Source organism: Heloderma suspectum, chromosome 2 (genome assembly GCF_057233095.1).
Source record: "Heloderma suspectum isolate Gila_16-S chromosome 2, 16-S_ref, whole genome shotgun sequence".
Taxonomy (NCBI): Eukaryota; Metazoa; Chordata; class Lepidosauria; order Squamata; family Helodermatidae; genus Heloderma; species Heloderma suspectum.
The window spans coordinates 187,161,469-187,184,476 of record NC_139459.1 but is presented as its reverse complement, the minus strand read 5'-3'; the positions used below and the strand labels follow the sequence as shown (position 1 = coordinate 187,184,476).

Sequence of the window (23,008 nt, the reverse complement as noted above, 5' to 3'; positions counted from 1 at the left end):
TGCGTGAGTGCCCCTTCATTGCAGTACAGTCCCATGCAGTTGCATTACGTGTGTAAACACCACAAGCATGTGGGTATTATCAAATGCCTAGATCATTGCCCTCCTTCCTACTGGGGTCATGGGAGGAAGGAGGAAAATACTGACAAGGTTGTAGCATTCATGCAGATCACAGCTGCATGGAGTTGTGCCATGGAGAAATGGCTTTTACCCAGTTGCAGGTATATGTGAAGGGGCCGGTATGATTGGATGTGAAGAAGGGCCTAAAGGAGCACACCAGGACTGACACACAGCATAGTACAAGATAAATACAGCTACTGCTTTAGGGACCCTGCTGCCGCCTCCTGAGGCCACTGTTTTCAAAGTTCACTGAGGTTGATTTATGTGCTGTTAACTCTTTGATTGCTCAATGATATCTGGATGGAAGAATGAATGTGCAAGTAAAACCCTTGTGACTTGAGAATTCAGGATTGCACATACGGAAGTAGAAAAACAATAAGAAAAATACTAGAAACATAAGAGGATAGGGAAAGAGAACAAACATACTGAGTTGAGTCACAAATGCCATTGACTTCAGGGTAACTCCCAAGTAAGTGTGTCCAAGATCATGGCCTTAGTGCATTGCATACTCTGTCCTTAGATGATGCTGAATTAGAACCCAAACAAATTCAAAATGGTTAAAAGAAGTTATTCTTAACATTAATGAAAGGCCAATATAAAGAAGAACTCACTGAGACCTGGGAGCAGTATGGGTCATGTAGAATGTTGGAGCTTAGTGTTTGGAATTTCCAACATAATTTTCTTTTTTCTAAAAGCAGGAGCTGCCAAGAGAGGGGGGTTATAACCTGTTTCTGTTGTGCTGTAGCCCTGATCCAGCCCCCCCCCCCCGCTATTGACTGCTATTCATGGCTAATAGCTCCAGGTGGGCAATTTGGATCAGGGCAGCAGCTTGTTGGTGGGGGGAAAGAATGGTTAGATCCCCCTCCCTGTGCTGGAGTCCTGATCTAAACTGGGGGAGGGGAGCTGCTTTTACAGGAGAGAAAAAGTACATTGAGAACTTCAAACACAGATCTCAAATGTAGCATGTCACTTGACTCACTGTGTTACTCCCCTCCTGGAGCATCCCAGCTGTGATAGTCAGTGTAGTTCAGGGCTGGCATGTTATCACAGTGCAGGTTTTAGTTGACTGAGAGGTCCTTCCTGAGTCTGCATTCATGGGAGCCGAATAATGTGTGAACCAATAGTCTTGGTCATGGCTATGTCTCCAAAACAGCCTTCCCCAACCTAGTGCCCTTCAGATATGCTGGACTGCAATTTCCATCATTCCCAGCCAGCATGGCCAATGCCCATGCTGGGTGGAAATACTGGGAGTTGCAGTCAAACACATCTGGAGGGCACTAGGATGGGGAAAGCTGGTCAAGGGTGTTGCTATTGCTAAGATGTGCCTGGTACCTGTATTGCTTCCATGAATGTAGATGACACTCCATTGTGACCCAACCCCAACTTGCCTATTTAATGCAATAGATGTCACACTGTGAGTGTTAAGCATGGCTGTTTCCACCATGTGTCAGCAAGTGCAATTATGGAAGCCAGTGTTGAATTTTGCATCCGGAGAACTTTAATTTTTTAAAAACAGGAACACAGTGTTCTAGCCCTTGTGGCTAAGAAAGATTTGTAGTTGCAAGTAGTCAGAAACCAGCAAGGGACTGATCTTAGGACTTCCAATAGTCTAGGAGTTGGTTCTAACCCCTGCAAGTTGGCCTTATTTTTTGCCCTTATCTTTTGCTAGTGATTACATTTAAGGCCTAAGTGCCTTGGGACCTTGATATTTCAGGGACTGCCTCCCCCTATATATGCCTACTCAAGGACTGAGATCTGTTGGAGGTGCCCTCCTCTACATCCCACCAGTGCAAGACATACAGCGTGAGACGTGGGGGAGAGCTTTTTCTGCTGTGTGGAATGCCCTCCCATTGGAGGCCCAGTTGGCACAGACACTGATTTCATTTTGGTGCAAAGTTAAAACATGGCTTTTTATCAAAGCCTTTGAGAGCTGAATGCATTCCCTAAAGTATCACACTGTTTTAACTGTTTTATTGTTTTAGATTTTAAATTGGTATTAGCTTGATTAATGGTTTAATACATTTTTAGCTGTTTAAATTATTCATTGTTTTATACTAAATTTATTTTACCTGTATGCTTCCCTGAGAGCCTAATGATAATAGGGTGGGATATAAATGTTTTTTTAAAAATAAAAAATTGGACGAAGAATAATTAAGTGGCTCGTTAGGGCCAAGTTGAGATTTGAACTAGCTTATAGCACTGGCTTATAACTGAGACTTGTTTTAAAAGACAAGATCTAATACTGATTGTGAAAGTAATTCTGCTTGGAAAGCCTGTCATGTTTGTTCTTGTTCCTACTTTACATTTGTTTCTGGGGATGGTGCATATTTAAACATTTTGTGCTCCAGTTGAAAACCAGTTTCTCCAGTGAGTTGGAGATCTTTAGAGTGACTTACGTATTGCCTGGTTTTAATTTCTATTTCCTCCACAAAGAGTAATTAAGCTGCTTTGGAGACACTGTCTTAGTAGCGTGCAGAACTGCTTATACATAGGTTTCTGTTCCTGGCATCTGTCCAGAAAGCTGCTTGTGTGCAAATGTGTGCCTCATTAATAGTCATGGGTTAGTGTACATCCTGTTTCTGTCATATCATTTGTATCACATTTTCATGCTGAGCAGGCAAGATCATATTGAGATTATAATAATGATATGGCGTACTTGACACACACACAAAAAATCCGTGTTGATGCAGTCTGAATTCTGTGGCCCACATAAGCTATATATTTGCTTTATATATGTTTGCTTAACAGTTCCCATTTGGCATAATTTTGGAAATTATGGGCTGAGGCATGTCTCTCTTCAGGACACTGAAGTCCTGCCTTCTGACCACAGGAAATCTTATTTAGCAATTCCTCTGGCTGCTGAAATTTCAGCAAGCCTTGCCCACAGACTTCAAATGTATCTTTACACCCATGAGGCCTAGAAACACTCTTTAAAAAATGGAAGCTGAGATTTCTACAAAGCTGAATTATGTGCCCAATGCCACATTCTATACCTTTTCTGCATTCCTGCATACACACAGCCCTGATTATGATGATCCTTCCAAATGCATGTTGTGTTCCCTGTCTTGAGTCTGCTCAGTGTGATGGAGTGGCAGATTGGTGGGGGGGGGGGGAATGATTGTGTCATACCTCCAGTACATGCTGTACTACATGCATCTGAGTGTTTTGACCCAGATTTTCAAATTAGAGCTGCCTTTAATGTTTCATTCCCTTCCCCCCTTCTCTAATTTCTATTAGAGATGCAGATGTCCTGTATGTTCCAAATTAGGGAAGCCTAAGATTTTGATAAAAGTTCAGGCATGTCTACGCTACAAACTGGCATAATAGCACCGCTTCTCTTCTCCTTCTCACCCCCTTTCATTTAACCCTGGGAACTATCATTTTTGGGGGAAGCTGAGAATTCTTGATCACAGGTCTGTAGCTCCCTTATGTGTCTAGTTTCCTGGATTCCTTGGCGGAAGTCATGACAATTAAACTGTTTCCCTTTGCAGTGTAGATGTAGCCTCTGCCTTAACTAATTGGGCTACAATGGTGTGGGACAAACTTTAAAGAGTTTCTGTTGATGCATTTAATGGCTAGGCGAACTTGCTTGGGATGGGGTGTGGCAGGGTACTGCAGGTCAACACTGTTCCTTTTTTCCACACAATAATTTTCCACTTGTTTCTACGTTATCAAATCAGGAAGTTAAACATGATGAAACCTTGACTTTTCCTTTTATTTTCAAGTCTTTTCACTTAAGCTGGAGCAGAGCCTCACAAAAAGTTGTAGTTATCAATTCAGAGTAAGGGCTCAGCCAAAAGAGGCAATTTGGTGATAACACTGCAGTGAATTGGAAACATGTAACAGCTTATACCCAGGAGTTGTTTTTTCTTACACGCTTCAGGTTTGTCTTTTATTTCTGTCCTAAGAAGGCTGGGAAGAAGGGCAAAAAACCTGCTTCTTCAAGGGTTTAGGTTGCATTCCACTGTAATTGAACAGTGCAAGTTAAAAGCATGTTACAAATTCAATATTGAATATATCTAGTATTTCATACATGCTTCCTAGTACTTATGTGTTATGACTGGGATTATACTACTGCTGCTTTACCTGTCGCTTCAGCCAACTCCAACCTGGTGCCCTCCAGATGTGTTGGACTTCAACTCCCATCATTTCCACCCAGGATGTCAGCAGGGCACCAGGTTGGGGAAGGCTGTGTTAGCTTGTTCTGTTGCAGTGTGCAAGTGAGCATTGTAGTGAGAATCATATTTAGGTTTTTCGTTTTGAACTAGAATTCAACTGGTTCTGCTGCTTAATCTTTTAGTAGCTTGAACTATAACCAAGTCAGAACAATGGCACAGCTGAAGCCAAACCACCTGGAATAAAGCAAGGTAAAATGTGGTTCGACTCCTTGAATCAAACACAAATAACTAGGATTGGAAACTTCTGTGCTTTTTTGCCCAGTCTTGTAATAGGCAAAGTCCTTCAATGAGAAATGAGCACAAACTCTGGGTAACTTTAACTGTTTGTCATCAAAACGTATAATTCATGATTTAGCAGCAGAGATACTGCTAAAATTTGATTCGTTACGGGCTGGGAGCTAGTGAATTCCTAGTCTTTGCTCTTCCACCAGCTTATGTCTGTGTACATCATAGCTCTCAATTATTGTTGAGTAATTAAAAAAAAACACCCTTGTGATCAAAGAGGCAAGTATTCCTGTTTCTTATTTGTATTATTTATTTACGCTGACAGTGCCATTGGTAGATATGGTGCTTTACTGCAAAAGCAGAAAAAGACCAATTGCTGCCCCAAAGAGCCTACAACTTAAAAGTTTGGTGGGCACAGAACAGAGTAATGGCAGATGTATGAGTAACAAGTGATAAATGTGAGCAAATGCACATACACACACATTAGATTGCTGTGGTTTGGACAGAGCAAAGGTGGGAAGAATTTCTATACAGAAAAAGAGATGGAACCATGAGTGTTCTGGGTGGATGTTGAGGTGTGAAGGGCAGCATAATGTTTGCATGTCCAATAGATTTTATATATTGTGATGGGGCAAGCTTTCATTAAGCAGAACTGAGACTAGAAAGCTTAATTATGGTTTTTCTTGGTAGGTGATCCACAGCTGCCTCAGCCAGACAACAAGAGATAATTAATGTAAAGTTACTTAAAAGTTGCAAAGGAAAATGGCCAGAAAACACCTTAGTTGTAGGGCATGGTCTCATCCACTTATCACTCCTGTCTATTTTATGCTTTGATTTTATTACATAGTGAAACTACTTTTTTAGTGTAGTGGAGGCCATTTCTGGTAGTAAGCCCCACATGTTAGTGTGGCTGAAACAAGTCATGGGTTATTTAGGAGTTGTCTAATTCTCAACCTGTGTCGCGTGGGTTCCCATGACGCACCAAGCCACAGCAAACTGGGCACCCATGGACGCCATGCAAAAATGGCACTCGCAGGTGCCCAGGATGATGCAACGGATCCCATGGGTAAATGAAGCCACGGTGGACTGTCATGTTGTGCGAACCAGGTCAACGGGGCTATAGGCAGTATGGTGCAAGAGAAACCTCTGGTTGGCAACCCTGAGCTAGTTACTGAAGTTAAATCCTGTAGGTGGCAAGTTTGAAAGGAGATGTTGGCTAAAGAAACAAAAATGAGCAAACAGGTAGACATGACTTTTAATCCGTTTCACTCAACTAGAGTATGAATCAAGGATTTTCAAAAGGTATAATTCAGGCTAGTCATGTGTGAACGTAGCTGTTAGCTGGGGGGATGCAAGAACAGCATATTAATGAGCTGCATTTCTATCAAGCTTGTGAAAGTATTAACTTATGCGGATTACTTGTACCTAAACGTGTAGATGACTACACGTTTCATGCCCCCTGTTCATGACTCTTTCTAGCCTGACTCTTGCTGTGAAACAGGCTGTCCAGCCCTGTTTTGGAGAATGTTAGACTTGTAAAATCAAGTGTTTGCTCAAAGACTAACACTGCAGCTTTCAAGTTGCTTGTTTTACCTTGTGTCTGTGTTGGGGTGCAGGGTTCCTGCCTGTCTTAGTGCACAAGATGTTGAATAAGTGACGTGATTTTGAATGGGGGGGGCGGAGTCTGGGTCCCTAGACAACTTGGTTCTTTCAGTGGCTCTGCACAGACATTCAGTGTGATGCTCAGCAAACTATGCATCATAAACCCAATGGAAATGACACTAAATCAGAGCTGCACACTTTTTTTTTCTTTTTTTACAATTTGGGTGCCTGATTCCTTTAACATTGGGGTTCATTTTTAAAACCTAAAATGGCTTTTGAGTGTGTAACTTGTATGCAATCCGGTACTCCTTCTGAAGATGTAGTATTGCCCAGAGTCATATAGTTCAGATTTTCTGCCTCTAGAGACAAAACTGGAAGCTGCTGATCTTGATGGGGGGGAAGCGATGAATGGCCCTACTTTTCCCATACTTGCATCTGTTGTATTGCCATTCAAGCGTGGAGACTGAGCTTTTTGGTACTTTCTATCAATCTAACTGTCATGGCTTCAGGACCACCTTTTCTTAAAGATGCTATCAACAGGTTCTTTGTTAAAAGCTTTAGCGTGTTGAGAGAAGGTAGCATGTGCCTTTTTATATGTAACTAATAGATGTTATTGATTGATAACATAATTATTTAATGGCAGGGTCTAAACCACATAGATGTGGACCTGGTTCACCCGTAATGACAACCCGTGGGTAGTTGAGGCTGTGTGGGAATGAGCATGCTGCCTCCTGCCTGTGTGCTGCTTCCACTTTGCATTTGTTGTTGTTTATTCGGTCAGTCGCTTCCGACTCTTCGTGACTTCATGGACCAGCCCACGCCAGAGCTTCCTGTCGGCCGTCGCCACCCCCAGCTCCCCCAAGGTCGAGCCCGTCACCTCCAGAATATCATCCATCCACCTTGCCCTTGGTCGGCCCCTTTTCCTTTTGCCTTCCACTTTCCCTAGCATCAGCGTCTTCTCCAGGGTGTCCTGTCTTCTCATTATGTGGCCAAGGTACTTCAGTTTTGATTTAGAAAACAATCCAGGAATGCCCCGTTCCTGGGTTGTTTAGCATTATGTGTGAGCCTGGAACTCTGGGTTATTGAGGGGGAACCCCCCCGAATTTTAACCCATGGTTTGTTGTAGGGTTAAAACTCTTGAGTTGTTTCCCCCTCAACCCAGAGTTCCAGGTTCGTATGCCATGATGAACAACCCAGGAATTAATTGTTCCTGGATTGTTTTTGCAAAGCAGTGAGCGTGGGGGAGGCAATGCGCTCTCTTGTTTCTGCGTGGCCCCAACAACCCATGGGTTAATTATAATCTATGATTGGTCATTATGTGTGAACTGGATCAGTGTTGGACTGAGGATGTGAAAAACATTCAGAGCCTTCCTTGATGGTCTTGATGGTCCAGCAGTAGCAATTTACTTGTAAAATGATTGTGCAAGGGCAGACCTTAAAAAAAATTCAGCATAACTGTTTGTTTCTTTAAGAGGACATCATTGGTGTGTATTCAGCAATGGGAGGCCAGCCTGTGGTGTGGCTGCCAAAAGTGGTGCAGGCAAATGAGGTTTATGGTTCCCCAGGACTGCAGTGCAGGAGAAAGGCCCATGAGCCCAGCAGTGACACAGAGCCAGGACTGTACTCCTGTCTTCTGTCCTGTTAACTACTCTGTTACTCATCATGGGGGGCAGGAGGCAGAGCGCATATATAATGCAGTGAGCACTAGAGTGGTGCTTTCATACTCATGGCAAACTTGCCAAATGGACTGGCCACCATTGCATTAAAGTAGTGGGTAGCAACTTCTGAGGCTTGAGGGAGGTCACACTGGCTTCCTGGAACCCTTTGGGGGGCTTCCCCTGGCCTGCCAGAAGTGACTGCTGTTGCTGAAATCTCAGCTGTTCTGCTGGGAAATGGCACTAGGGGAGTACATGCCTTGTTTTTGAACAGAATTGTGCTCCCACAGCTGTTTGGTGAGCTGACAGGTGCCTGATTCTGCTGGGGAACCAGGCATGTGCTTCTCGTGCACCTTGTTTCCCAGCAGAATAACTGGGATTTCAGGGGTAATGGCATGAACTGGGTAGGAGCTGCACAAACAGCCATGCTGGGCTGCGTTTTATTAATTGCTGACCTACAAGTGGATGAAATCCTTAAAACACATTTTAAATGACGGGTAGGGAACTTGTGGTCCACAACATATTGTTGGATTCCAACTCCCATCAGCCCGAGCCAGAATGGCTGATAGTCAGAGATGATGGGAGTTGTCCAATATCATCTGGAGGGCCACAGCATCCCCACCTCTGCTGTGAAAAAAAATTCCACCACTGTTTTAATCCTTTCTTGTACCTTTCTGTACTTTGCCTTAGCTCAGACTTCAGATATGGGGTGATACTGGCTTCTTTTTTTTCTTGTACTACTCCAATCTGCTTTGTAAATATGTATGCTGGTTGGCACTGGCCCAAAATAAAGCAGCTGAGCAAAATCTCTTTCCATTTTATTTATTTATATTTAAAGGATTGGTTCTCAGAACATCCAGTCATTTGGCACTGCGTTGGCAGATTTTTGGCTTTTAGGCCCAAGTTACCAAATTCAATACTTAACTAGAACAATTTATCTTCTTGACATTGACAACTTTTAGGGTTGATGTGGAGCACTTCAGGCACAATGCAGTGTTAACAATACAGGGGTGTGCAAAGTAGACAGGTCAGCATTTAGCTAGTTTGTGAACCCTGACTGGGGATTATTGTGCAAGAACGACCCTCTGTTAACATTACCCTGATTTGATTGGTACATAGCCAAATTCCCTGCTTTCAGCTTTCCCCTCAAGGGATAATAAAACGGGAAAGATGCTGTTAGAGAGGCAGAGTGTGGCTGAATTCGCCATCTTGGCTTGAAGATCATCGAGTCCCAACTTGCTCCACAAAGAGAAGTATCTCATTGAGCGGGAACAGAAGTTGCTTGTCCCTGATCTGCCTGAGCAAGCAGCTTCAGGCATCAAGACTTTTAGTTGGAGCCCTCACCCCTTGGCCACTTCTGGAGACAGCCTTTTTAGAGATAAAATCAGTCATTCATGTAATGCCCCGCACCACCCTTAAGAGATTAGCAAGTGCTCAGACTCTCTTAGATCTTCACTGGGTTTCAATCTGGCTTTTGGACAAGTAGCCCATAGCTAATGCTCTACAGTTTGGCCTAACTAAAGTTTAACTAGCCAAAACTGATCAGTGACATAGTCGTTGGAAAAGATTACCCTGGCCTTAGCCATTTGAGTATTTTGCAGCTTCTTTGTTCTTTGAATGTTTTTGGAGGTAAATAGTGGTGTCTGGTAATTTTTGTCTGATTGTATGGATAATTCAAGGTTGATGTAGAAAATCTGTGGCCATCTGGTTATTCTGGCTAGCTTGCAATTATAGGGTAGATCTAAAAAAGCCCATGAATTGGCTTGTGCTATGGTACTTACAGGGCTTGGGCAAAATCATAGTTTGAAGTGGTAATTTGGGAGCATATGAAATTCAGAGAAGTGTTAAATCATCACTGTTTCCCCCTTTTCCATTGGTTTATAAATGGTGGGTGGGTTTTTTGGGTAGGGTTGTCAACTGAATAATTTTTAGTTGAGCATCCACCTTTTAGATGTGCATATTACCAGCACCCCAACATAGGATCCTTTTGAGGAATTAAAGGAAGGGAATTGGGACTTCCGTTTTTAAAAACGTCAACCACATAATGTTAAGAAAAAAAGGATTTTAATGATGTCTCTTTCTATTTAACAGTAATACAATCTAACTAAAATAGTCTCGAGAAATAAAGAATGTGTGCTTTTAAATCTCAGCCCCATTGATTTGAAATGGCCACTGCTGATGAATCAACTAAAGATTTGACTAATCTACTGATAAAAGTTTACAGTCATCATGTTTTGGCTTCAGCTGTCATCTGTGCTATTTGCCATGAAATTGAGTTGAATTGTGTTTTTGAATAGGGTTAAGTAACTTTTGCTCCCATGTTGAGCCATAATCCTGACCACAGTCTGGGGGAAGATGGCATCCATATAGGACCACAGTGTACCATCTTGGCTTTACATCCTTTTGGTTCTCATAAGAGGAATAACTTGCTGTTTGAGTAGATTATCCAGAGTTTTAATCTTGGGAAAAGTGTGTGTAGTCCAGATGTAGAGACATCTGGAGTAAAAGCCAAAGTAACAAATGTCTGATAAGAGACCACTGATTGTTCTACTTCAGTGCTAGTAGTTAAGTGACAAAAGAGGGATGCAACATTTTCCTTATTTCTGTTTGTATAGCAAATACTGAAACTTGTAGGTAGGAACAAGACATGCTGGTGCTTGTTCAGAATCTACATTTAATTCTTTGGTCGCAAAAGGCTATCACTGTTTACCTTTAGCCACTGCTTCAAGATAAACTTGTAGCAATCCAGGAGTAATGTGCTACAGATAAGTGAGGATCTGCCAAGGTGTAACTGCCATCTACACCTAGGGTAAGATGGGGACAAAAAGCAAGGCAAGTGACAACATAAAAATGCATCCTGTTTATTAGCTGCTAGCAGCAGACCGGGCTGCTGGTGGTGGGGAATCCAAATTCCTAGCAGCTGGCATCAAGTTCTCAGGATTCCAGTGGCTGTAGATATTTTTCAGTCTTACCTTGGTGTTATAGATATAATGGGGGAATCTTGAGTAATTTCACAGCCCTATCTGCAAGTAAATAAAGTCTAAATTATTTGGATATAAGCAGACTTATTGTAAGCACATGAACTATTTTTAATTAAGTATAACAGGAGATGTGCCTTATCTAAATCCAGTCACAGTTTTTGAAGACTGACATGCCAGTGTCACTGCCATTGATAGGACTCAAATTTTAATCTAGCTGTCTAAAATGTTGAGTAACTATATCAAATTATTGTGTTCTTGCTCCGAGCCAAGTGTACTTGTTTTGTTGGAAATCAAGATGTTTCAGATGTTTTGTTGGAAATCAAGATGTTGGCTACAACCCTCCCTCCCCCTGAAAAAAAGAGTAGGTGCCATATATGTGTTTAAGCAAACAACTGAACAAATGAAAAACTTGAAGTAGGTCATATAAATACAGACCACATAAAATGTGTTTGTAAATTGAGAGTGCCCCGTACCTAGTGAATCTGCACTTTGGGGCAGTAGCAGGCATAAAGTAGATTTGCACACTCACTCACTTGGGGTTGTGTTTCCTTCTTTCCTGCTGTAGCTTGCTCCCGCTGTAGCTGAAGTTGGACTTGTGTAATTGTTGCCTAGCAAGGCCTACTCTCCCATCTACGTTTTGCATGGTGCAGTGGTGTCGTCCCTCAGGTGTCCAGTCACAAGTGAACAGTGCACTGAGATAGGGTGAAAGGTGGTAACTGTGTGCCATAGAATCCTATCCGCTCCTCTCAATTAATGATTTTCATCTGGAGTGAAGATCTTGTTTGACCTTCATGGAAGGCAAGGGTGGCAGTCATGTTTCTTGTTAGGATTTAGCTTTTTGTACCAAATGCCTTGTCCAAATCAGCAGGTGTTTTTTAAGTGCAATTTCCTAGTAGATAGGGGAGAATTCAGAAGTTTGGTTTCCCCCTCTACCACCTGTGTAGTCTGAAGTAGTTCAGTCCGTTCTACCAGCTCATTCCCATTTTGTTCTACTTGTGTAGGACATAGGAGATTTGCTTGGAACGTGGCTGGGGCTATGTCATAACAAAGCTCTGCCCCACTTTGAGTGATGAAATTGCATTATATCACTATGTGAAGCAGGCTGCAGCTCTTGAGTGCCTTTTCTTCTGCAACAAGTGGCTTACTTACACCCCAAGACAGGGCATTTGAATTTTATTGGACCTCCATATCTAGTATTGGTATTTGCCCTCCTTCCAAATGTATGTGCCTGCATGTACACATGAATATGTGGCTGCATACCACACCACACACATGCGTGCGCGCGCGCACACACACACACTCAGCCTTGTGTGTGGCTGTGCTTTTCCCCCAGTTAAAACTGGGGTGGAGGCTGGGGGCAGGGGCAAGGTGTGCCTTAGCCTTTATGTAACAGTAGAACTTGAGAAGCTGGCAGGGTTTTGTTCCTGACAGTTGGCTGAAAAGAATCTGGTGCTTGGGCATGTTAGTCAAACTGGATTTGAAGCTCATTGTTGCCACTTGTTACAGGAAGCATAAATAGAACAGAATGAAAATTTAACCAGCAAAAAGTAGCTGGTGACATTTTGTAGCCCCTTCACATCATCAGCACTTGACTGAAGACATTGTGTATTAAAGTCACATTTCTTCTGTTTGCTTACAGCAGCCTTCCCCAACCTGGTGCCTTCCAGATGTGCTGGATGGACTACAGCTCCCATTGTCCCCAGACAGGGCATCAGGAGGGCATCAGGTTGAGGAATGATGGCTTACAGTTCTGGTTGTTTTTATATGGTTGTTTTTATGTACAGCTGGAATTTTCTGTAGAGTGATGTAGTGATACAGCAGACAATTGTTACTTCTACTGTATACAATTCAGACATACTGGTTTTACAGGTCTGGTGTTTGTGCAACCATCCGGGATTATTTACATCAGAACTTCCTTCTGTGGCACGTGAGTGCTCAGTACATGTTTTTTAACAAGGAGGCTAGAGCATATTACTCAGATATAATGAAGCACAGATTATCCATTTACAATAGGGAATGCTATTGTTAGTGTAAATCCCCCTCTGCGCTAGGATATGTTGTTAATTTTGCTGTTGAAAACAGATTGATTAAAGGATTTTGGAAGTTATAGATTCACATCATTAAGTACAATTGCTCTGCTGCAGTCCCAACCTTCGAGTCTACCATGCGGGATATAAATGCAATAAATAAATTAAATAAATAAATTTCTCCTGTGTCAGGTATTCTCATCCCATCCAAATGGTCCCCAAAACAAATTATTATTAACTAAACACAAATATAGCTTGCATTGCAGATTCTCTTCTCTAAACTAGAATGGGCATTCTGTAGACTAGCATAGAAATCAGACAAGATAAAGAGTGTGGGAGCTGTGGTGCATTTATGTGCCATTTTGTACTATATTAAGAGTGTCTCTGCTCCTAAAAAATAAAATCGCTAAGGCAGAGGTGGGCAAGTTATAGGCCAAACATCGGGAGGGCTACAGTTCCCATCATCTCCCACCAATGGCTTTGCTTGGCTAGGGCTGATGGGAGTTGTAGGCCAAAACACCTGGAGGCCACAAGTTGCCCACCCCTGTGCTAAAGGGATCCAAATCCTGCCTCAAACAAAAGCTGAACTCAGCAACCTGTAAAAATTATGCAAGTTTGTAGAATTTCTTTTGCATAATCCTGCAATTTTAATGTATTCTTCTCCATGCCTTAGGGATGGATCAATATTCCACTGTCAGCTTCAGAGATGGTTGGGATTTACAAGGACTCCCTTTGAGTACAACACTCAAAAAATGCTGCCAAAAAATAATCCCCCCTCTTCTCTTTGCAAGCTAAGGTTTGGGGAGGGGAGGATGTGAAAGCCTCCTTACCTTTGATTATGAAAGGAGGTAACTGGCAGTGGGATGGAGGCTATTTCACAGGCCTGTCTCCTCAGGGGACCCTTGGGACAATAGGGTCCACTGCAGGGTATGTGTGTTTGCCTTGGTTGCAGCCCCTCAAAGCAGCTGCTATGCAAACCAGTGGAGATATTTAAAAAGCAAAGATAGTTGTGCTGTTCCATGAGGAAAAAAATCAGGAATCCACAGTTGGGCAATATGTTTATTAGGTCTAACCAAAATTCCACAAAAATGTGTAAGCTTTCGAGTTGTCCAGAACTCTTCATGAGGCTAGACAGTGCAAAAAGCAGGGGGGTGAGGGAAGAAACAGAACATTCCAGAAATTTGATCAGATGTGGTGGGCGCCTTGCAATTTAAATAGACCCAGTCTCAAAATGGAGATTGCAGTCTGAATAAATTACTTAGTGGTAGGTGTTGCAGGTATTGGATGACATGCAGCAATGCATTTTGGGAGAGAGGAGCTGTTTTGTTCACAACAGTTTGAACAGTGGTGATCATGTAGTCAAGCATTCCTGTTTCAATTTCTTGCTTCGTCCTTAATTTGGATTTCTGTGGCATCTTTACAACAGCCCTGCAAGGTAGGTCAAGGCTGAGGCTGGAATAATAATGGTTTGCCTAAACCACCCAGAGAGTTTGCAGCTGAGAGGAGTGTTCCAGTTCACACTCCTAGTATAATATGCTAGCTCTTAATGAAGGCTTTACTGAATCCAGTTAATTCACCGCCAGTATATTGGTGCTGTTGTCTTGTGTCATCTACATGATATCTAGCCATGCAGTCCACCATAACCACATGAATGGAAGATGTGCATGTTACCAGAGCAGCAGGAGAGGCATAAACTGTGCTGCTCTAGGTGATTCTGTAAATTGAGCTTAGGGGGGCCGAGGGAAGTTCATCTTGATTTGGGTCAAGTCTACCAGCTGAATGCTGGTGTGGTGCAGTAGCAAAGACTGTTAGCTGGAAGTAAGGGCTTGATTTTGATCTCACCTTGGCCATAAACTCACCAGGTGATTTTAGGCAAGCTGTGCGCGCTCTCAGTCCTGGCCTCTTTACCCCATTTGCAATGTAGAGATGATATGCTGTGATAATAGCCTTGGCCTATACCAGCCTTTTCCCAACCTGGTGCCCTGATGGGAGTTGGTCCAGAATATCTGGATGGCACCTGGTTGGGAAAGGCAAGACTATACCGTGCTGGTATAAGATTCCTGACATGACTTATGTGAACACTATTTTAGCGCTATATAAAAATGCTAAGTTCTGACCAGGGACCAAGGTGTGTGATGAAGATAACTCACAGTAAATTGCCCCCAGCACTACCTGAGTATCGCTCCCATATAGAATAATGCTGTGATTTTGTCTCATATTCTGAGCACTGTGATGGAATTTGCACGGAAAGCTAATGACTGCATTGACTTTAAGGAGTGATTGTGTATCTTCTTATAAATAGGAGCCATGTTGCAGCACTAACTATGCAATAACTATTGTAGACTCCTAAGGGCTTTATGTATGCCTTGGCCAATGGAAAAGCACAAGCTGGACTGTCCTCCTGGCATATGCTAATTGCCTTGGAAAACAGATCGCTCAGCCTGCTGCATTTTGCATCTGTTACAATTTGTGTGCGCCCCCCCCCGCCCCCCGATGCGTGGAAATAATCAAGCAGCGAAGCTTGTAGGGGAATAAACTATTTGTGAAGTATAGCTGGGAGTTATGGAAGAAGCAATTAGATGACAGCATAAGCATGGCCCAATAAAATGGAAATGAAAATTGATAGGCTTGAAAGCGTCCCACTCCTCCAGTAGTCCCTTCCCTTTACAAAATGTTTTATATCCTCAGCTGCATTTGAAAACTCATCAGTGCTGTGCTATAATTCCTATGGTTTTTGTAATTGGATATTGGCTTTTGAGAAAGAGGAAAAGAGAATATGGTGCATCGGCTGTTAACAGATGATTTTTCAAGTTTATATATCCTTTCTGTGATCACAGTAATTAGCCAGCTAGCAGGCTCCAAAACCCCCTGATATCTTCCTTAGGAGAAAGCACTACTTAAACTATTGTCACTCCCAGCCTGCTGTATTTATTGCTTTTCCTTACTTTATTGTAGGGATGGTTCACATCTGTTTTGCAGATTAGCTCTCCGGGTGCTACTGCAATCATTTCCAGCTAAACAGATACTTTAAAAAAAAGGAAAACACTTTCTGTTAATCCCAGCATTTTGCAAGTTCCCAAACAAAGAAACTTGGACAAAACAAAAGTGTGTAATACACATGGAAAAGCTTTACAATCCATAAGAATCTAGGTCCCAGTTCAAACTACTATAATGGTGGGGATCTAGTTGAAATATATTTCAGATTCTTAGTAAGCATTAATTGTAGGTTAACTATGGGTTGTTTGACCCACAATTAACCTATAGTTTGTGGGTTCAGATGCCATGTTGCAGAACACATTTGGCATCAGTTTTAACCAGATAGCCTTTTTTAGGTGGGGTGTGTGTACTTTTGTCTCTTGCTTGCCATTTCATGGTGGTAAAAACCAAAATATTTTCCTGCAGGTGATCATAATACCCACCTCAGCCTTCATGGTACCGGCGGTGATGGGCTAGCTGATGATGGCACAACTCTGGAAGAAGGGGAGACTAGTCCAGATGCCCAGCCACAGCAAGGCCGAAGAATGCGCAGGGAAGCGTGCACTTGCCCCTACTGCAAAGATAATGAAGGAAGGTAAGATTGTGCAGGCATAGCATGCTGCAAATTCAGAGTGCATTATTTTGTAAAGATCAGTAAATGTGGAATAGACTTGACTTGTGGTTCCTGGGTAGCTTTTTGCATCCAGAATTTCCATAGCAGCTAGTCCATTCTGTTGGGAAATTTAGTGTGGAAAGCCCAAAATTCCTAAGACATATGGATTTGGGCTCTTTAATATACAACCGTACACAATGGCTCCCCCAAAGAATCCTGAGAATTACATTTTGAGGAGGTGGAGAAATTTCTGCTGGAAGTAGCTAGCCCCACTCCCCTCCTTGAACTACTGTTCCCAGGTTCCTTGGGAAGAGGGAATGCCTTCATAGTGTGTGGTGTATGTTGGCAGCAAGTGTCTGACACTTGGCAGATGCTATTCATCCAGGCTGTAGCAGCATCCACTCTGCTGCAAGATGTCAGTGCATTTCAGATGTCTAGGTGAGGTGACAGCAGTCTCAGGTGATGTGGTGCATTTTATAGTCCCATCCTCTTCTGTAGTCAAAGCTTTGCCAGGGTTTCATAGTGCATTGATACTTCCTGTGGACTATATCAGGACCTCCCTTTTGATTGCAATACTAAAAACCAACCAACAAACGGCCTTTCTTGCTACTCTTGGATTCTAGAAACCAGTGGTATGCCTCCAAGAATAGCTCTCTTCCACCTTTTGCCACATACGTTGCATACTTTACCCTTCAATTTATCTCACTGTCTCATTTCTTTTCTGCACTGCCCAGGCCAGTCATGGATCTGGGCTAAAAATCCCAATTTCCAAATCAAGGTAATGCAGTATCTGCTACCACAAATCCAATAAATGAGCATAGTTAACTGTGCTGCAGATTTCCTTATTGTGGAAATTCACTTTTTTGTTGTATCATGCAAGTTTCATGTCCTAATCACAGGCAGTTGGGAGTATATTTAGCTTTACTTTGAAGATGGGGATGGAGAGGGAGGTGACAATTGCCAATAGTTAGAAGGTTTGTCATTTGTTGGATATGCAGAGGGCAGCTACATAAATTTATTTCATTTAGAATGTCACCTTTTAGCCTACCAGAAGCTTCTCAAGGTGGCTTCCAATTAAAATAAAGTACAACGTTTAAAAATTGCATAACTGCCTCCTAAAATATCATTAACATTTTAGATTTAGAATGCAAATATTTGAGATTGGGAACTGTCTCCCTGTAGTTACAGAAGCTATTGATACTCTCCTTGAGCCCTTGGAATAGGTTGGTCTTTAAATCTGTGTAAGTGAAAAAAAAAAATTTTTAAGCCTGCTTGCTTATTTGGGAGCCTGAAAGTGAACTATAAACCTGACAAGGGGTCTTCTCCAGTGGCTCGGTTATTTGTGTAGCCATAGCCAGTGGTTCAGACACACACACACTGTATGGCCATGCTGGATAAAACACAGTGCTGGGCTGTGTAAAGGCTGACAGATTGGAAGGGATTGAGATAAGAGACCAACAAAGCAGATTCTCCATGAGGAAAACTTTGTGTAAGTGGGAATTATTCATTTAGAAATAAATTCAAGGGAGATACCTTGAGTGTCTTCAAAAATATTTAAAAGGATGCCAGGGGAAGAACAAATCCGTTGGAGACATGGCATCTGCTCCTATTGTAGGAAGATAGACAGGTTAAATGCAAAGCAAAAGCAGTTCAGCAATGGAATGTGCTGGCATGTCAAATGATGGAGTCTTAATTATTGAAAGCTTTCAAGAAAAGTCCAGGCAGACATCTGTCAGGGACGCTTTAGGGACTCTACGTGTCTTCACATCTCATAGATGATTCACATATTGGAAGGAACACATCTTGAGAGTCTTTGTCCACTTACTTTGGAATCCTATGAAAGAGAACAGACTTATTTCCACATGTAGAGTTTGTGGGGAAGGAGGCACCTAGGGAAGCTTAACTGGCTCGCCACTTCCTTTGCCCTATACTGAGTAGCTGCCACCTATCCATCCTTGTCCTGTCTAGCAACTGTAGCACTGTGGTTTTTGAAAGCAGCCATGCTTTGCTTTTTCTGGAAACAACTGCTCTTCTTGGTAGACAAAAGCAGCTGTTACATGACTGTTCTCAGAAAGTGGGAGTGAAAGGGGGGCCGTACCAAAAAAAACACAGAACAGCAAAGGCGGAGGCAGGCCTTAAATAGGTGCTTGAGCAATGTATGTAAGAATTGCCCAGTTTGTTTTGACCTGGGGTCTTCCTCAGGGGCAAGGGGTGTTCATGTATCTTATTCTGGTGCCCTAGATCAGGGGTGGGCAGAAGGTAGGCCTCCGGGTTATTTGAAGATTTCGGTAAGAATGCCTGGCTACTGATGGTTTAACAACAGCAACAACAACATTTGTTGTTGTTCAGTTGTTAAGTCGTGTCCGACTCTTCGTGACCCCAACAACAAAATTGCTTCCCCCCTTTCCTAAATTATACTGCTTAAATGAAGAAAGCTGGTGTTTGTGACCAAGAATGTTTTTGTGTGTGGAAGGATTGTGAGCTCAGCTCAGTTCTGGTACTCAAAACAAATCCCTTGGTTCAGAATTCTTTAATTCAAAGTGTTTGTCTTTTGTCCCTGGCTCTGGCTAGTGGATCTCAGGAGTCTAGTAAAAAACAAAGTAGATTTTACAACTGTGAAGCCCACCCACCCCTGCCTTACATAAAACAACTCACTCAAGAACATACTCCCAGATAAAACAACTTGCATATGAAATACACTTTCACTCAGTGAAAATATATTCTTCAGTAAGTTGTTTTTTGGGGGTAAGACACATGAAGAGCCTTTACCCCTGAAGGAGATGATTCACTGAAACACGGGCTATCTTGACATAATAAAATATTTCCAAGCACCAGCTTGAAGCCTGCCTTTCCCTTTGCTGCTCTACTTTAAAAACAAGCAAACTATACTGCTGCAACAACAATTCATGAAGACAATGGATCAGTGTGTATGATGGTAGCTGCTTCTTTTTGCCATAGGGCAAGGCAAACAGCCTGTCCAGCTCTGACCTTACATATTGTTATTCTTCTTAGGGGCTCTGGGGATCCAGGCAAAAAGAAGCAGCATATCTGCCACATGGCAGGCTGTGGGAAAGTGTACGGGAAGACATCTCACCTGCGAGCTCACCTTCGGTGGCATACTGGGGAACGGCCATTTGTGTGCTCCTGGATGTTTTGTGGCAAGCGCTTCACACGCAGTGATGAACTGCAGCGACACAAGCGGACCCACACAGGTAAGTACAAGGATCTGGCATGGCCTGGATAAGCAATATGAGTAGCTTGGGGTGAGGTATTTGTTCAGAGCTGATTCCAAGGTGCAGAAGGTATACATGGTAGAGCTCTTCCTGGTTTAGTATAATTTTAAACTGCCACCGGGATGTGTGCATGTGTGAATTGCATGTCTGAATGCTCTCCCATGTGAATTAACTCTCTGCTTATGGGAAACTAACATGTCAGGGAGAAGGGTTTTAGTTCAGCCTTCTTCCTACAACGCTAACTTTCTGAATACAGAAAGGTTTTTTAAACATGGGAAAGTATCAAATTGGCAACTTCCCCCTGTCTGCTGTCTGAAATGCCACAGTCAAGGAATGGCTGTATCATGTGGCCTTTTGTACATGTGAATTTGCGCTTGGGCTCCTGACTCCACTGCTAGCTAGCTAAGTTACGTTGCTTTTCCAGAAAGCTAACATTTCTGCAAGCTTTTCAAAATCATGGGTGCAAAGCCAAGGCTTGCCTTCACAGAACAAGCAACTACTGGTACAAGCAGTGCTGCTGTTGGAAAAATCACATATATAGCCACTCTGGTGCCAGTTTTGGAAAGTGGAACTAATGCTTCCCTGGCTCAGAGGAGTTCCAGTGGTGGAATACATTGCTGTAAAATGCAATGGGATGTAGAGATAGAAAGCACTCTGGAAAGAATGTGTCTGTGGAATTTATTGATCTGCCTTTCTAAAGACAGAACCATACTCAAGGCAGCTCACAATAAGATTTGTAAAAATACAATAAAGGCAAACTGATATAAGGAAGAAAGTATAGAAAAACAAAATCAGTAAATGACAGCAGAAGAAAAATAACCCAGTTGGCAGGCTTGTCTGTACGATGGAACCAGGAGGAAATATATTTGATTGCATTGAAGCACTCAAGGCCTACAAAAGCTCCCTGTGATACCAGGAATGAGCTCTGGGTCGCATAATTTTAAGTTTGCTCTGTAGCCATGTCATGCTGTTACACTTGGTTTAAAAGGCATATAAATGAGCTTTGAGTGGAAAAGTGAGACAGTGTAATAACCACATGTATGGGAGTGGGTGGGCCAACAATGCTACCATATGGTGATATTCTGCAGCTTAAAACCTTACCATCTGTCAGCCTATCAAGCAAGGTCTTGTGTTAGAGCTGTGCTTTGGTCAGGCTGAGACTGGTTTACCCAAGGTAAAAATTTCCTTGAGTGCTCTGTAGGAGGGTTATCCAAAGTTAAATAGTTTTTGTATGCAAGCTTGTCTTGTCCAGGCAAGTGGGAGGAGTGGAGAGAGTATCCCAGAATTCCTTAATGATGCGTTTCTTGCAAGTTCTTCACTCTCCGCTCTGTAGCTATACGCTGAAAGCAACTGCTACATAGTCCTTCTAGAAGGCAAGCAGCCGCCCCCTTGACAGTGGAGATAGGCAAAGCTGAAGGCCTTACTCCAGGTAATGTTTTCACAACACAGGATTAAGAAATGAGGAGATGTCCTTTTCATAGCATGTATACTCCTGCACTCTCCACATTTCAGCTGTGTTTAGTGTTAACAGAAATGAAGTTAAAATAGATTAAGAGTTAATTGAAATGGGGTAGCTGTATGCAGGCACATGGCATTTGAAATGCTGCACTCTACACTTTCGTTCAGAAGCCTCTGTTTTAGAAACTGCTCTATAACATTTATAAAATAAATTTAGTTGCCTTTCCAATATTTGCTCTCAAGGTAAAATAAATGACAGTAAAAGTTGAAATAAAGCTAAAATAGATGACAATAAAAACCTATGTCATAGAACGGTAAAAGCAAACTTGAGCAACGGTGGAAAAGTGATTGAAATACTTTAGACAACCCTATCGAAGACTGCTCTGCAAAATAGGCGCCACAACAAAGAAGGATACCACATAGGGCAGGGGTGGTAGGCAATCTGGTGCCCTTCTGATGTTTTGGACTCCCAGCTTGCATCAGCCCCAGCCAGCATGGCCAATGATCAGGAATTAGGGAGGACACCATGTTGCCTACCCCCGCCATAGGGCATGGCCTAACTCATTTTGTATGTGGATAACCCCTGGAGCAACGCCTTCTCTGCAGACCTTAAGAAGTGAGGAGGCTTGCATGGGTGAAGGCTTTTCTTGAAATACACTGGGCTTCAAGCATTTATGACTTTGAAGGTAATAACCAGTGCTTGAGTTGGGCCCAGAAGCAAATACATAGCTACTGTATCTGAGCTAGAATAGCTGTAATAAGCCCTTTACAGCTTGATATTGTTAGCAAACAAGCACTCATGTTTTGCAGTAGCTGAAGCTTTTGAACCATCTGCAAAGGCAGCCCCGTGTACACCCAATTCCAATGATTCATATTAGAGGTTCTTAGATAATGGATGATGGTGGCTGGGCTCCATTTGGCTTGGAGCACCTCTTGCTGACTTTCTGTAAGCAAGCACTTCCTGGTGGGAGATGTCAGATCTCTGGCCATTGAGGGTGGAATGAGTCTATGGAGTCTCATGTACATTTCCTTCTTAGGAGAAAAGAAGTTTGCCTGCCCAGAGTGCCCCAAGCGCTTTATGAGGAGTGATCACCTCTCCAAGCACATCAAGACCCACCAAAACAAGAAGGGCGGTGCACCCAACAGTGTGGCCATAGATGTGTCTGCCGTTTCCATGGACACGGGTGCTGCTTCAGAGGGCGCTGGTGGGGCAACGCCGTCGACCCTCATTGCGACCAACATGGTGGCCATGGAAGCAATCTGCCCTGAAGGCATTGCACGCCTTGCCAGCAGTGGCATCAATGTCATGCAGGTGGCAGATCTCCAGTCAATCAATATAAGTGGCAATGGATTCTGAGGTGCTGCGGACTGCGTGGTAGCAGTGTTGTGCAAACATGGGATTCTCAAGGTAGTAATGGGTCCAAGCGATGAGGTCTTTCATTATACAAGTGGTGAAAGATCGGGACTCAGCTGCACCACCCAGCCTTCAAACTCCATTTCAGTCTCCCAGGAATACTGTGTGCAGAATAAGGCCTGCTTGCTGTTCAGGTCAGCCCTCTTAAAGCCTGATGTGAAAGCCTGGGGAAATGGGGATGGCCCAGAGCTGTTTGACTTACTTTGTTTTGCTTCCCCCCGCCTTATAAAAATCTCTCTGCCCCCTTATTAGGTACCCCGAATCCCATCATGCCTTGGTTCTAAATGTATATGATCACTGAAATACTTTTTAGCAGAAAAAAATCTATATTATTATTATTATAATTATTATTGTAATTATATAAAACTATAAAATATGTTCATTTTGATGAGAGAAGTTAAAATTGCTATGACCAAAGTTTTGGTCATTGTTCGAATGCCTTAACTTGGAATTCCTTGAGCTGTTAGGAAGTGCTCAGGCTTATTTTCAGATGCTATATAACATTTTACATTGTATCTATAAAAAACAT

The 23,008-nt window shown here is 42.7% G+C and overlaps 1 protein-coding gene across 1 annotated transcript in view; it reads left to right on the top strand.

Moving 5' to 3' along the window:
* Positions 1 to 23,008, top strand: part of SP1 (Sp1 transcription factor) — a 28,652-nt gene extending 5,644 nt beyond the window's left edge. The window contains exons 4-6 of the mRNA XM_084836762.1: positions 16,188 to 16,356; positions 19,387 to 19,586; positions 22,103 to 23,008. Of these exons, the coding sequence (XP_084692888.1) occupies positions 16,188 to 16,356; positions 19,387 to 19,586; positions 22,103 to 22,422 (689 nt within the window). The 3' untranslated portion in view covers positions 22,423 to 23,008. The remainder of the gene's footprint in view (positions 1 to 16,187; positions 16,357 to 19,386; positions 19,587 to 22,102) is intronic.